The 15,034-nt window shown below is 46.1% G+C and overlaps 1 protein-coding gene across 1 annotated transcript; it reads left to right on the forward strand.

Annotated features, from left to right (window-relative positions):
• Nucleotides 1-11,784: 11,784 nt before the first annotated feature.
• RETN (resistin) lies at nucleotides 11,785-13,425 on the forward strand (the record flags this gene model as incomplete). The annotated part of the gene is made up of 4 exons (XM_080941475.1): nucleotides 11,785-11,848; nucleotides 12,010-12,146; nucleotides 12,952-13,029; nucleotides 13,289-13,425. Exons 2-4 carry the CDS (start codon nucleotides 12,020-12,022, stop codon nucleotides 13,423-13,425), a joined length of 342 nt encoding a protein of 113 aa, XP_080797601.1. The 5' UTR covers nucleotides 11,785-11,848; nucleotides 12,010-12,019.
• Between the last annotated feature and the right edge of the window lie 1,609 nt (nucleotides 13,426-15,034).

Here is a 15,034-nt window from a genome sequence, read left to right on the forward strand (position 1 = left end):
AGTGTTTGCTGCTCTTACAGAGGCCTAAAAGTTGGTTCCAACACCCATATTGGGTGGCTCAAAGCTGCCTGTAGCTCCAGCTCCAGGGGATTCAGTGCTCTTCCAGCTTCAGTGGGAACTCAGATACATGTATCCCCCCCACTAAAACACAAACACACAGATAAATAAATAAAAGCACTTCACTCAGCATGGCTTAACAGGATTATTATTATTATTATTATTATCATTATTATTATTATACCACAGTTCTGGAAGCTTGGTCTTTTCCGGAGGTGTTGATTGTTTGGTTTGTAGATAGATACTCTTTGTTCAAGAAAGGGTATCTTGTAGTCCCAGGCTGGTCTTGATAAATAGCCAAGGATGACTTTGAACTCCTGATTCTCCTGCCTCCCTCTTCTGAATGTTAGGGTTACCGCTGTGCAGTTTATGCAGTGCTGGGGATGAACACAGTTTTTATGCATACTAGGCAAGCACTCTTCCGGCTGAGCCACATCTCCAGCCCTGCGGTTGGCCATTTCTCTGTGTTCTCACATAGCTGCATCTTGCAGGTGTCCTAGTTTCCTCTTCTTATGTCACCACATACTGGATGAGAGCCCACCCGGTGGCCTCATTTTTTAAAACTTAATTATCTTTTAAAAGACCTTGTTTCTAAATATATTCATCTTGAGACACAAAGGGTTAGGACATGAGCATCTAACTCATGGGAACAGATACAATTTAGCCCAATGTTTCAGTGTGTGAATAAGACAGAGAGGGGTCCTTCTCTCTGGGGACACAGCCAGGCATGTGTCACGGGCAAAGAGGTTATGGGGATGGGAGGCATCCTAAAACTCAAGGCTGCAAAGCCGAAAACATGGAGGATGCCACTGGTACCACATGGGAAGCCAGACGGTGAAGTGTTGACCATTGACAAGAGCACCAGGACTTCTCGAGCTTGCCTAGCGGAATTGGGAGCCTCGGGTTCTGGTCTGGGAACTACATGGGACCTGGCAAGGCTGATTTTGTTATTGGTGGGCAGTTGAACACCATGGAAAGATCCAGGGAAGGGTCCAGGAGCAGGGAGGTCAAGAAGCATGACCCCCAAGTGTTAGAGTGGCCTGGGCTGGAAGCCAAACTCAGTGGCCCTTTTGGGTCCTGCCTGGGCGTGCAGAACTGTGCAGAGTTGCAGACACAGTAAAGGAGGATCCTTTTGATTTTGAGTACATCAAAGTCCAGGGAGACCATGAGCCTTGGGATTCTAATCAGTTGTCCTGAGCACCCCAACTCAGGTTAGAACATGAAATTTGTGAATGAACTAGTGTGAAGAAGGAAATGGTTCATCACAGGACACCCCTTGCCCCCCCAGTCTCCGACCGCTGTTCTGGATTCAGTGCTGAAGGGACCTATGTTAAGTGGAAGGAGACAAAGGGTGAACTTCCTGCGCTGTAGCTCAGGCTGGCCTGGGACTCCCTATCCTTTGGCCCGGGTTCTGAAGTGCTGGAGTTGTCTGGCATGGGAGGTAATTCTAAATTTAAATGTAAACTCTTAAGATCCCTGGCAGCAAACTGCTGTTTCTCTCTGGGATCTATTTGCGTAGCTCAGTGAGGTGAGCACCAGGGGGTGCTGCGACCCAGTTTTCAGAGCCTGGGTGACCTACTTATTAGAGAAGCCTGGGAAGTGGGCTAAGGATTATTTGGTGGTTCTCGGCAGAAATAAAACTGTTGCTTAAGCTACTCTCACCTTTCCTTTAAAAAAAGAAAATTGTTAAAAAAAAAAAAAAAAAAAAAAAAAAAAAAAACCCAGCTCATCACACCTTGTAGTCCTGGCTGGGGACCATGTGGACCAGGCTAGCTCCCGGTGCTGAGATTAAAAGTGTGCCTCACTACCCCTGGCCACACCCAATGATACCCACATGAAGTAATGTGTCTGTCTAAGGGTTATGCTGCTGTGATGGAATAGCACCAATCACAACGTGGGGAGGAAAAGGGTTTCTTTCAGTTCATCATCACAGAGTGAAGGCAGGAACCCAAGCAGGGCAGGAACGTGGAGGTAGGAGCTGGTGAGGCCATGGAGGGTGCTTCTTACTGCTCACTCATCCTGCTTTCTTATAGAACCCAGGACTACACCCCAAGAGTGGCGTCACCCACAATGGGCTGGGCCCTTCTATATGACTGATTAAGAAAATGTACTATAAGCTTGCCTTCAGCCTACTAGAGGCATCTTCTCGATTGAGCCTCCCTTCTCTGATGTCTCTAGCTTGTATCATGCACACAGATATTGATTGTGCCAGTATTTATTGCTCCCGGTGGCTACTGCCATCAGCTGAGGTTTTGGCAAGCCTCCCACATTACAAAGAATCTCTACGGCTCTATCATAATAAAATGTGTACTCTTGCTTTCTGTGTTATGTAGGTATACCATTTAGGGGAACTTCCTCTAACCACTGACACTTTGTTCCTGCCCCAGGGCCTTTGCACCTGCAGCTCTCTACCTGTTACCTCCCCTTGCTCAAGTGTCACTACGTTATCATTACTTGTCACATGTTCTTTGTGGTCCTTTTCCTGACCTATGGCTTCCTTCACACCACCAATAATGGATCTTCCAGCATCTATGGACCCCCACCCTTGCCTTCCAGTCTTCCCTAAAACAGGGGCTTAGAACCACAGTATCCATTTTAATTTGATTTAGTAGTGAGTATTCAGAAAACAAATATGCTTGCTGGATCTTTCCTGTTGCCTCACAACCAGGGATCTTTGTTGTTGTCTCCAAGGATGCCCCTAGCCCGCACTTCTCGGGTAAAATGTTAGGCAGAGGCCCGACTTAGCAGTAGAGTGCTCCCCTGTTAAGGAGCTGGGGATGCGGCTCAGAGGTAGAGCCTCTGCCTAGGATCCAATAGTGAGGGTGGGAGTGCGCCTCGGTAGTATAGCATTGACCTATCGCATTTGTTTTTGGTCTCAAGTTTATTTGTACAAACAGCACAGGACACTGGTCATCTGCAATAGTGCGTAGGTGAGTTTGTCTCAGCTGTCTGTCTGCACATTGACAGGAGCCTTGTCTTTCTTTCTTTTTTTTGGCATAAAACTATATAAATATATTTTTGTCAGTATTTGATTTTTTTTTAAGGTTTGAGAGAGAGAGAGAGAGAGAGATCAAATTCTTTATCCAGAACATCTTTGTCTTGTGTGAAATTGCTCAAATCTGAAAACACAAGTTGACCAACAGCTCCTTGCTGCCAAGAACATTGTGAAAATGTGTCTGGGGTAAGTGGGTGTGGCCTGCTAGGAGAAAGGGTGTGCTTTCTGGGGTAAGGATGACATCCCCAGGGCTGAGTGTTAGAACACTTGGTGGGAGAAGGAAATCTTAGCCAGTGGGCTTTCCTAATTGACTGTCCACAGTTATAATTTGTGAGTATGTATGGTGCTTGGGATAGAACCCAAGGTCTTGGCACACTAGGCAAGAACTTACTCCTGGGCCACACCCCCAACCCGTCACTGGAGGATTCTAGGCAGGGGTTTTTCCCCTGAGCCAAACTCCATTCTCTCACTATGCAAAGCTAGGTAGGTGCTCTTCCTTTGAGCCATATCCAGCCCCTCCCTGGGGCAAATCTAGGCATGCTTTCCATTGAGAGGTAGCCCTAGCTCCCCACTTTTTTTTTTTTTTTTTTTTTTTGAGGCAGAGTGGTCTGTTTTTTGAATTTGGATACTAGATTAAAGTATCCAAAGGCACACAGTTGTAGAGGAATTTTAATAATAGCTGCTGTGTGGTCTGGCTGGAATGCAGACACACCCTTAGTACACACCTTTAAAGCCAGAGAATGAGAAAGGAGCCAGAAGATTAGACCAGATTGCCAGAATTAATTTGAGGCCAAGCAAGGCAAATCAGTGAGAAGTCTAGAGTAACCAGTAAGGGTGGAGAGGAGTTTGAGCCAGCAAAGCTGAGTTGGTCCATCTATCCAGAAAGAACCAGGAAGAGTGAGTTTATTCAGCACTAAGTCTCAAAGGCTGAAACATTCTAGGCCTAGATTAGATTGTACAGATGCTAGAAGCTTCCAGGCCTAGGCCTAGGGATAATTTGAACAGAGAAAGAAATGCTATGGGCTCAGCCCAAGCTGTGTATTCGCACATCTTGAGTACAGCTCTCATCTCATCCCTCCATCTGAAGAAATAAAAGTTACTGTTGTAAAAAAAAATGTTTATTTATTTATTCTATATAAGTACACTGTTGCTGTCTTCAGACACACCAGAAGAGGGCATCAGATCTTCATTACAGATGGTTGTAAGCCACCACGTGGTTGTGGGATTTGAACTCAGGACCTCTGGAAGAGCAGTCAGTGCTCTTCACCATTGAGCCATCTCTCCAATCCTACAAGTTACTTTTACACATAGTTTTTTAATGTGGGTGTTAGGAACTTGAATTTAGATCCTCATGTTTGCACAACACTACTGACTAAGCCACCTCCTCAGCCTTTCTGGTGACTCTTTGAATGTGTGTCCACTTCACTTGACAGCCATTGTGCCATCTGTAAAATTGCAGCAGACTGTTGCAAGAATTGAGAGGGAGCCTTGTACGTGTATAGTCATGGGGTTTAATGGTAGAAGCCGAGGAGATGGGAGGAAGAAGCTGGAAGAGGTTGGCTCAACCTCCTTGTTCCAGGAAGCAGTGATCATGTGATCCTTGCCCTGCTCCTTCCCTTCCTCCACACTTCCTCTTGTGGAGGAAGTTTTGGGTTTGCTCCATAAGTTGGTGAGCCATTTTTCTCTTTTCTTGTTATTCCTGGTAGTAGACATGCAAGGAAGGTAGCTGGGGAGATGGCTCAGTGGATAACTGTGGTCTCTTGATGCTGAAGAATGAAGACCCGAGTGTGAGTCTCCAGCACCCATGGGAGAAAGCTGCACTTGATGGTGTGCTTACCTCTGGCCCAGCATCGCTAGGGCTTTCTGCTGTCGGTCAGCGCCTAGGTTCAGTGAGAGATCATCTGTCAAGGGAGTCAGGCTGAGGGTAACAAAGCCAGGCACCTGATGTTCTCTGGCTTCTGCGTCTGTGCTCCCCCTCCTCCCACACCACACATGTACGTCACACATCGCCTTGCACACACAAGATAAATTAAGGGAGGCGTATTGTAAAGTTGTGTATTCTTTGGATCCATTTTACATACTTTGTTAAGGTGGAGAGGAAGCGGAGACACAGCTTGGAGAATACAAGGTCAGCCATAGAACAGCAAGGAGTCTGGAGCTCAGTGGGAGGAGCATGTAGTCCTAGCATTTTAGAGGTGCTCAGTGGGAGGAGCATGTAGTCCTAGAATTTTAGAGGTGGCAGCACACACACACACACACACACACACACACACACACACACACATTAGAGAATGCTTGCTGTTCTTGCCCTGTGTTTGGTTCCCAGCATTCATGTCAAGGTTCTCTTCTGGCCTCTGATGGTTACAGACCCTCCCTCCCATACACATAAATAAAATATAAATACACAATAAAAAGTAAATCTAAACAAAATTAGATCAAGGTTACTCTGTGCTTACCCCTGGCTACATGGGGCGTTCAAGGCCAGGTTTGGATACATGAGGCCTTGTGTAAAGAAACAAACAAAACCAAACAATCCAAAAACCAATGTGGGACCTTAGTTTGGTTCTCAGCACCTACATGGTGACTCACAAACACCTGTAACTCAAGTTCCAAGGAGCCTAGCCCTCTCTTCTGGCTCCCACAGGCATGGCACTGGTGGCAGACATACAGATAAATAACCAGAACGATCAAACCAAAACGATCACTGGGACTCTTTGTCCCCTTTCCCGATGTGACTACATTGAATAAGTCTTTTTTTTTCTTCTGCCTTTCCATTAAAAAGGAATCTTTAAACCTAACAGCAGCAGGAGGGCTGTAGGTAATACTGCAGAATACTTTGTTGCAAGTACAGTGACACTTCTCACTTTGTTGCAAGTACAGTGAAATTTGTCACTTTGTTGCAAGTACAGTGAAACTTTGCTTACAAGGGGGGAAAGAAGATGGCTTCTCTCCAGCCAGGGGGAAGTGCACAGAGGACTCTCTGGGTGTACTGAGAAAGATGTATCCATTCTCCCTTCATCTGATAATCTTAGTGGGGTGGTTTGGGCTCCCCCTCCAGAGTGATGGACTTTCTGTGCAGGTCTTCATAAGGATTTGTACCCCATCTCTGAGATGAAACAAGTATAGGGTACACCCCTCCAGGATGTTACAGTCACACTAGGAACAGCCATTTTCTTTCTTGCTGGCAAAGGTCAGTCTTTGCTGGTTTGGGTTGGGGATGCTGTCTTTGCCTTAGGTCTTTGCTTTGACATGATGGTGTCACTGGACTTAATCTCTATAGTATTGTGATTGCCAGTTAAGGATTTTCCTTTTCCACTTACATCTTCTGTGTGCATATATGTGCACATGAGTGTGTGAGGTTTGAATTGGATCTCTTCTAGGACCCCTTGAATGAGACTCATGGAGGCAGTGATTGATGCAAAAGCAAGAAGAGCTTTATTGGGAGACGACCCCAAGCAGACTTTAACAGGGGATTATATACATTCAATAAGAGCAGAATTCAAACAGTATTGAACCTGGAGTTAGATTGGGGGAGGGGTAGGTCCCCTGTCTCATGTTTCGATCACAGGTGGGCCACCGTACCTGCCCATTGCCTGTATAGCAAGTGCCACATGCACTGAGTCCTGTCTCAGCCCCTGTACCCATCTTCATCCAGTTGTCTGGTGACAAGCATTTAGGCTGGTCCCATTTCCTGCCTGCCGGTTTTTATACAGGGTCTTATGCAGCCCACCTTGGATTGTCGGGTCCAAAAGAAACTGAGGACAAATGGCTGACTATGATGTCTATCAGCATCCCAAAGTGCATGCTGGTCTGAGCAGCAGTATCACAAGCACCCGTCACAGACTCCATGCTGGCATCCTAACTCTTCTCAGCTCTTCTCACCCCACCCTTACCCTAAACGTCTTCAGCTAATCGTCTTCTAGCTTTTTATTCCTACCAAACCCGTGATTTCAGCCATGCACCCTCTTGGATCTTGGCACCCCCTTTCTCTTGGCTCTCCCTGCTGTCTTTCCACTAATGGCCCAGTTCAGTCTACTGATCATGTTTAGTCTCCCTCTCTTCCTGCTATGGACCCTTCTAGATGTGTCTGGCTGTACTTTCCTTTGTATCTACAATAAAAACCTTCCCCTCGACTGATGGAGTGGTCATGTCCTCATTTTATACATTGATAACCCTACCTCCACTTCCCAAGTGAGAGGCATGTGCCATCACACTAGGTAAACACTCTGCCAACTGAGCTGCATTCCAAACCTCAGGTTTTCTTTATTAGTATATATATTTTTAATATTGGTAAGTAACTTAGTGTTTTTCAGAGCTGGAGAAATGTCACTGTGGTCCAGAACACTTGCCGCTCTTGAAGATGATGGGAGTTGAGTTTTCAGCATCCACACAAGGCAACTCACTGTAACTCAGTACTAGAGAATCCCATTCCCCTCTCTGACCTCCCAGGACACAGGCACAGACACCACGCAATATGGACCTAGACACACATATACATAAGTAATAAAAATAATTTTAAAAAATTCTGGGTTTCGTTATGACTTCATCATACACATATATCTGTTTAGCTCTCTCTCTCACACACACACCCTCCTACTATGAGAAAACGTGATATTGTCTTTTTTCATTACCTCTCTTGTTACCCCTCCCCTCAGTCCATTCCACAGATACGTACACTATCATGTCTGACAGATATCCTACATCTGAATTTCACATTCGAGAGGACACGTGATGTTTCTTTTCTGAGTCTTGCTTGTTTTGCCTAACATGATCTCTAGTTCCATTTGTCTTTCTTCAGATGACATCACTTCATTCTTCTCCAGAGCTGTGTCCACTGATCCCCAGTGTATTGATACCATGTTTATTTATCTGTCTATCTGGTGGACATGTAGCCTGGTTCCATTCCTTAGGCATTGTGAACAATGCAGTAATGAACATGGATATGCATGTATGCATGTGGCTTGTGAATGTATGCATGTGACTAGCTGACTGATTCATCTAGGATATACAGACTGGCATAGCTGGTTCACATGGTTGTTCTTATTTTATTTGGTCTAATTCCTTTGCTGTATATGCATGCACACGTGCACATGTGCATGTCTGCACTCAGGTAATATGTGAGAGTGAGCACATGTGACCTATAGATGTCAGAGACTAGCTTTGTGAAGTTAGTTCCCTCCTTCCACTTCCTGTGGGTTCTGGAGATTGACCTGAGGTCAGGCTCCTGCAGCAAGCATTTTCCCTACTGAGCCATCTCATCAGCTCTGATTAAAATACAAAAAAAAAAAAAAACTTTTATATTGAACTGGAGGATGGCTTGATGGTTAAGAGCATTCGCTGTTCTTAGAGAGGATCAGGGTTCAATTCCCAGCACCCACATGGTAGACCACAACTACCAATAGTTATGCACATGATGTATATGCACATACAAGGGTAAGACACTCATATAGATAAAATAAAAACAAGCAAATCTTTAAAAAACATATCTCTATCTATCTATCTATCTATCTATGTATCTATCTATTTATCTATCTATCTATCTATCTATCTATCTATCTATCTATATACCTATCTATCTATCTATCTATCTATCTATCTATCTATCTATCTATATCTCATGGCTGTACTAGTTCCCCTATGCATACACTGGTGGAAGTGTATTTGGGGAAAGGAGTCTGAGGAGATAGCTTAGCCCATATAACAAGCATGAGGGCCTGAATTCAGATTTCCACCTACCACATAAACGTCCATGGGCGTGTGAGGCAAAGGCAGATGGATCACTCTAAGTTCAAGGTTATCCTGGTGTACATAGCAAGTTTCTGGCCAGCCAGCTGCACAGAGATTCCTTTTCTCAAAAAGGAAAAGAAAGTGAAAAGTGATTAAGGAAGATACACATTGTTGATCTGTAGACACTACATGCATCACATGCAGAGGGGCTGGGAGAAACTAGGGGTATATCTCAGAGAAAGAGAGAGAGGACACTCCCTAGCCTATACAGGACCCTAAGTTTCATTCCTAACACAAAAGTGGGGGAATGTAATGATAATATTTTCATAACTTTCCTTTGTCTTTTGTATGTTTTACTGTGTGTGTGCATTCAGCCCAGTTCAAAACACAGACAGAAGTGACACGTTTACAGCCATTAAGTTAACATGTGCCTCCTGCTCTGTTTCGGTAAAAATAAAAAGTGTATCTGTGGCTACCAGTCCCAAAGTTCTCACTCTGCGAGGATCTGTGGGAGCTGCTCCATGCAGGCCACCAAGCCGGATCTGCTGGGCCTGGCTGTTCCTCTACAACACTGTCCAAAAGCCGCCCCCTCCCAGCTGTCTCCCTGCCAGCCCAGAACTTATGCTCATATTCTCCACAGCCCAGTAAAATCATGACTCAACAATCAATAATTTATCAAACAGATTTATGTGTTAAATTCTCAATCCACAATACATCCACACAATAAGCTTACAACCATTTGACAAAGATGTAAACCACCCACCTAGATAAAACAAATTGACCCATAGAAACCCTTAGAAATAATCGTATCTACCTTTTTGCCAATTTAGACCACCTGGATCTAGAACCTCCTCCTTTGGCTCTATTTTGATTCTTCCACTTCTCCTCCTCTCTCTTTCCTAGCCTCCACCCTGCCCCCACCTAATTTTTCTTCTCCTCCAATGATAGGCTAGACCTGCCTATCTGCATAATGACATCATCCTACACTGTTTCATGGTTACCCATTCTCTACATGTGCACACAGCACGAGAATCCAAAATTTTTCAACAGAAAACGCCATTTACTAGACAGCATTATTTTTTAATTTTATTATATGTATTTGTGTGTATGTGTTGGTGTGGGTGCTTGCAAGGTACATGTATGGAAATTGTATGAAACCTAGACTTTAAATTGTATATATCTTTGTGCATATAAAAACAGCATTTGTATGGCCAAGAATGCCTCCAGCTCCTTGCCTAAGCTCTCAAGACATTTATGCTGAATCCTTCTCATTGGAGAGGTAGCTAGTGTTAAGGACTTTCCTTTGATTGACAGAAACATCTGTCATAGCAACCTCATCACCAGGGCAACAAGTTACCATTGAATATGCAGCCAGTCAGAAGCCTCCATTTCTGGGGAAGATGGCAATAGCTTCTAAGCGATCCTAGCCACTTTTGTCCAAACAAGGCTTCAAGGACAGATGGGTGTCATCCAGGAGAGTAAGCCAGCAATGTGATACCATTGAATCACATCTGCACATGCACACAGCCCTTTTACATCTCACCCATGCTTTCTCTCATTTTGAGGACAGAACTGAGAAGCTAAGACAGATGCCACGAACACAGAAACAAGTATTTTCCCATCTGGCCTTTGAAAGGAAATTGCCCACCTCAGGTCTCTTAGCAATGCCTGGGAATGGGGACCCCACTATCCAAAGCAGCTGTGGATGATGTAGGTGATGGTTACTAAAGTCGAATGAATACAGAAGCCAGGTGGGAAGCAGGAACACACCACCTGGATCCGCTTACACCGAAGAGGGGAGAGGCAAATCTCGGGCAGGGATGTAGTTCAGTTAGAGTGGCCCTCAAGTTCTCCCCCTACGGAAACCATGCAGAGTGGTGCGGTCCTGCATCTAGAACACAAGAGGGTCAGGAGTCTAAAGTCATTTGTGGCTACACAGTTCAAACTTGCGTAGGCTACATGAGTGCTTGGGTTTAAATAAATAAATAAATATTAAAGTCTTTTCACTTGTCCAGTTTATAATTTCCTCCGTTAATCTCAGTCTTGCACCAGCCCCTTACTTACTTATAAGGCAGAGAGGCCATGGTGCCAATCCCTAGAATTTGCATAGCCACCCCCACTTGTCCTTTGACTTCCACACGTACACCATGACATGCACACACCTACACCCACACATGTCACACACACGCAATTAATAATTAAGCAATATCTTTAAAGGCAGAGAAGATAAATCAGGTTCTACTGAGTCATTTACGCACATGAATATTCTGTATGTGGGCTGGAACTAAGGCTACCCAGGGTTTATCATTCAAATTACGATTGAGAAAGAGGGATTTCCAAAGGGACAGAGCCCCTGCTTCTTGCACTAGAAAGCAGAACTCTTGCCTGAACTCCCCCAGCAAAATGTTTTAGGTAATGGCTGAGAACCTCCCAGGAAGGGGTTGGGGTCCTTTCTCAGTGGTAGAGCTCTTGCTTAGGCTCCCTCAGTAAGGGGCTGGGTCTGTAGCTCCGTGTAGACCATCTATCTGTGTAGAGCTTATCGCCGAGGGGCTGGAGGTGTAGCTCAGATGTAAAGCACCTGCCTACTGAGGGGCTGGAGTCATGGTTCAGAGGTGGGGAGCCTGGCTGGAATTCCCTAGTGAGGGTCTGGAGGTGTGACCCGGCAAGTGAGCACTTGTCTAGATTTTAGGTGCTAGGGCGTGACCACATTGTATAAACAAAGAAACATACATGGTCACACAGGGACAGTGTCTCTGTTTGCATCTCCAGCCCTGCGGGTGAAGTCCTGACTCCTAGCCTTGCGCCTCCACCATGGTTCCTGGAGTTATCTCCAGATATAACCTCCTGAGCAGAACCTAATGCAGGAAGGGCTCTGTAGAAGGGAAATCCCTCCTCAGGGACCTCTAGACTTTGCCTCTCTTGGGGCCAGATGTGGCAATGAAGGGCAAGGGGCCAGGGGACTTATTACTCAAGGCAGGATGGGCCCCATCCAGAGGTCAATAAGAAGGAGCTGTAGGACAGGAGCTCACGCCCAGAACTGAGTTGTGTCTTGCTGGGTCCTCTGCCACGGTAAGTGACAGCCATCCCCTAGTTAGAGAGCCGATATGGAGGTCCCAGAGTTATTGAATGTCCATCCATGTGCCCCTCGGGAACCAAAGGACATTGGAGTCTGACTCACTCCAGCATGGAGGGGTCTGGACTGAGGTGAGACTCTTGGTTGTCTCTTGCAGTATCTACAGAATGAAGAACCTTTCATTTCTCCTCCTTTTTTTCTTCCTTGTCCCGGGGCTGCTGGATTCCAGCATGTCACGGTGTCCCATGGATGAAGCCTTCAACAAGAAGATCAATCAAGACTTCAGCTCCTTATGTGAGGATCCCCTCCCCCATCCAACCTTGCTGAGGGCCTCACAGAGCTATCTCATCCCTGATGGGAAACAGACTTCCCAGCTGCAAGGCTAGCCTTCGCCTCCAACTCTCCCTGTCTACAAGCTCAAACCCAACCTCACCCTGCCCTCCCTTGACCACTCCACAACCTAGCTTCTTCCAACCATTACCCCCAAACCTTCCCACACCCCAAAAGGCCCCACTCTGTGTTCATGGAGCCTTCAGTGCCTGATCATCTTGCCTCAGCCTCCTGAGTGTTTGGAGCCACCATGCTGCGCTCTCTGGAGGGAAAAATATTTTTGCCGTGAACATGTGTGCTGTATATGCCTGTGTATGTGTGCTTATATATGCGGTGTGCATATGTGAAGGTGCATGTGTGTGCTTAGGCTGTGGGGGCTTGAGGTTCATAAAGTGTTATCACCCTACTCTCTACTTGTTGAGACACAATCTCTCAGTTGAACTCAGGGCTTGTAGATTTGTGGTTGTCTGTTTATCCATCTTGTTCTGGGGACTCTGTGTCTGTCTGTCTGTCTGTCTGTCTGTCTCCTAGAGGCTGGGATTGTAGATGCCCCTACACCGTGCATGCCTGCCTTCTAAATGGGTTCTAGGGATCTTGGTTCTGCTCCCCCCTACTTGTGAGCCAAACTCTTTAGCTACCAAATCATCTTCTCATTCTGCTGGGAAGAATTTGACTTCATGGTCAGTGCCAAACCCAGAGATCTTCCCTCTGCAAAGATGCAGTTGGGGGCACCCTGGCCGTATAACCCCTCCAATCTTCCCTTCTTCAGTGCCAGCTGCAATAAAGAACATTAGCCTACATTGCTGGACAGTCTCCTCCAGAGGGAAGTTAGCCTCCTGCCCAGAAGGTGAGTGTCAACTCTGTTATTCAGACTTTCTAGAAGTTCCCTGAAACTCCTGTGCCTTCCTTGTCTGGGTCCTCAATATGTCAGTCCTTAGGGCTCATCTCCCAGACTTCCAGCCTTCTTACCTCCCAGCCCCGCTCCAGGTCCACTAGTCTCCCACAGTGTCATCTTGTACTCTGTCTCTATGGTGACAGCCTCCAGCCCCGTCTCTGCCTCCCACCCCTGTAGTCTTCCAGCTTTTCAGGGCCTTCTTTCCTTATAGGTGCAGCAGTCACGAGCTGCTCCTGTGGCTCCGCCTGTGGCTCGTGGGACGTTCGTGAGAACACGGTGTGTCACTGCCAGTGTGCAAGCATAGACTGGACAGCAGCCCGTTGCTGTGCCCTGCGGGTCGGTTCCTGAGAACCAAGTTTGCCCTCTGTGTGCTGCAGAGGGATGGGGAGAGGGCAGGGGCCAGGGCCAAGGTGAGGGTCCGGAAATACAGAACGAGATGACGGTGTTGATAAAGATGCACGGTGAAGTGAACATGGGCCATGTGTGGCTTCTTTAGTGGAGAAGGGTGTGTGTGTGTGTGTGTGTGTGTGTGTATGTGTGTGTGTGTGTATGTGTGTGTGTGTGTGTGTGTGTGTGTGTGTGTGTGTGTGTGAATTGCTGCACAGCACTGTGACCTTGACTGCCTGTCTATTACTCATTTTTCTTTCCCTTTCCCCTTCCCGACCTCTTTGATACAGTCTCATAGAATCCAGGCTGGCCTCAAACGACACTCACCATCACAAATGAGACTGGACCTTAGCAGGACTGAGATTCCATAGCTCTCAAGTCCATTTTTAATTTTTTTATTAGATACTCTGTATTTACATTTGAGCCGTTATACCTTAACCCTGCCCCACTCCCATTCCCCTCCCCCTCCATTTGCCCTCACAAAGGTGCACTCCCTTCTAATCACCCTCTCCACCCCATTGCCTTGTCATTCCCCTACATTGGGAAAACATGCCCTCCCTGGAACAAAAGCCTCTTCTCACATTGATGCCAGACACTGCTATCCTCAGCTACATACACAACTGGTCTGTCAAAGTGCACACAAAGGTGGTGTTTTAGTCCATGGGAGTTTTGGAGGGTGTGGTTGGTTGATAATGTTGCTCTTCCCATGAGGTTGCAACTCCTTTCAGCTCCTTAGGTCCTTTCTTTAGCAACCTCAGTGGGGTCCCCAGGTTCAGACCGATGGTTAGCTGCAAGCATGCTCAGCTGTATCTATATGATTCTAGCATAGTCCCTGAGGTGGCATCTCTGGTTCCTGCCAGTAAGTACTTTTGGAGATCAGCTATAGTGCTTGGATTTGGTGACTGCATATGTGGTGGGTCCCAGGGTGAGGCGGCTTCTGAGTGATCTTTTCTTCAATCCCTGTTCCTCTATTTGACCTTGCATTTCCTCCTGTGAGTGTTTTGTTTTCCCTTCTAAGAAGGACTGAGGCATCTCCATTTTGGCCTTCCCTTTTTTTTTTTTTTTTTTTTTTTTTTTTTTTTTTGAGCTTCACAGTGTCTGTGAATTGTTTCTTTGTATTGGGTATTCAGAGCTTTCTGGGGCTAGTATCCACTTATCAGTGAGTGCACACCACGTGCGTTCTTTTGACCTCTGTGGATGCAATGTCAAATACCTATTTCCAACCAGAGGCAACCAGGGCACTTACACCTCCATGGATACTAGACTGTAAAAGCTCAGGGCAGAGGGTATCTTTTTCATTATATCTTAAGCTTAGCATAAAGCACAGGCTAGGTACTAGTAAACGTCTACATTGTGAGGGCTGGTGAGATGGTCAGTGGATCAAGAGGCTGCTGCCAAGACTGATGATTTGTGTTTGATTCCTGGAACCTACATGGTGGGAGGAGAGAGTCGACTCCTGCAGAATGTCTTCTCACTTCCACATGTGTGCTGAGGCATTTGTGTACCACGTGTGCACACACAGTAAACAATAAAGAATGAATGAGTGAGTGAATGAATGAATAATGCAATA

Source organism: Micromys minutus, assembly GCF_963924665.1.
Source record: "Micromys minutus genome assembly, chromosome: 29".
Lineage (NCBI taxonomy): Eukaryota > Metazoa > Chordata > Mammalia > Rodentia > Muridae > Micromys > Micromys minutus.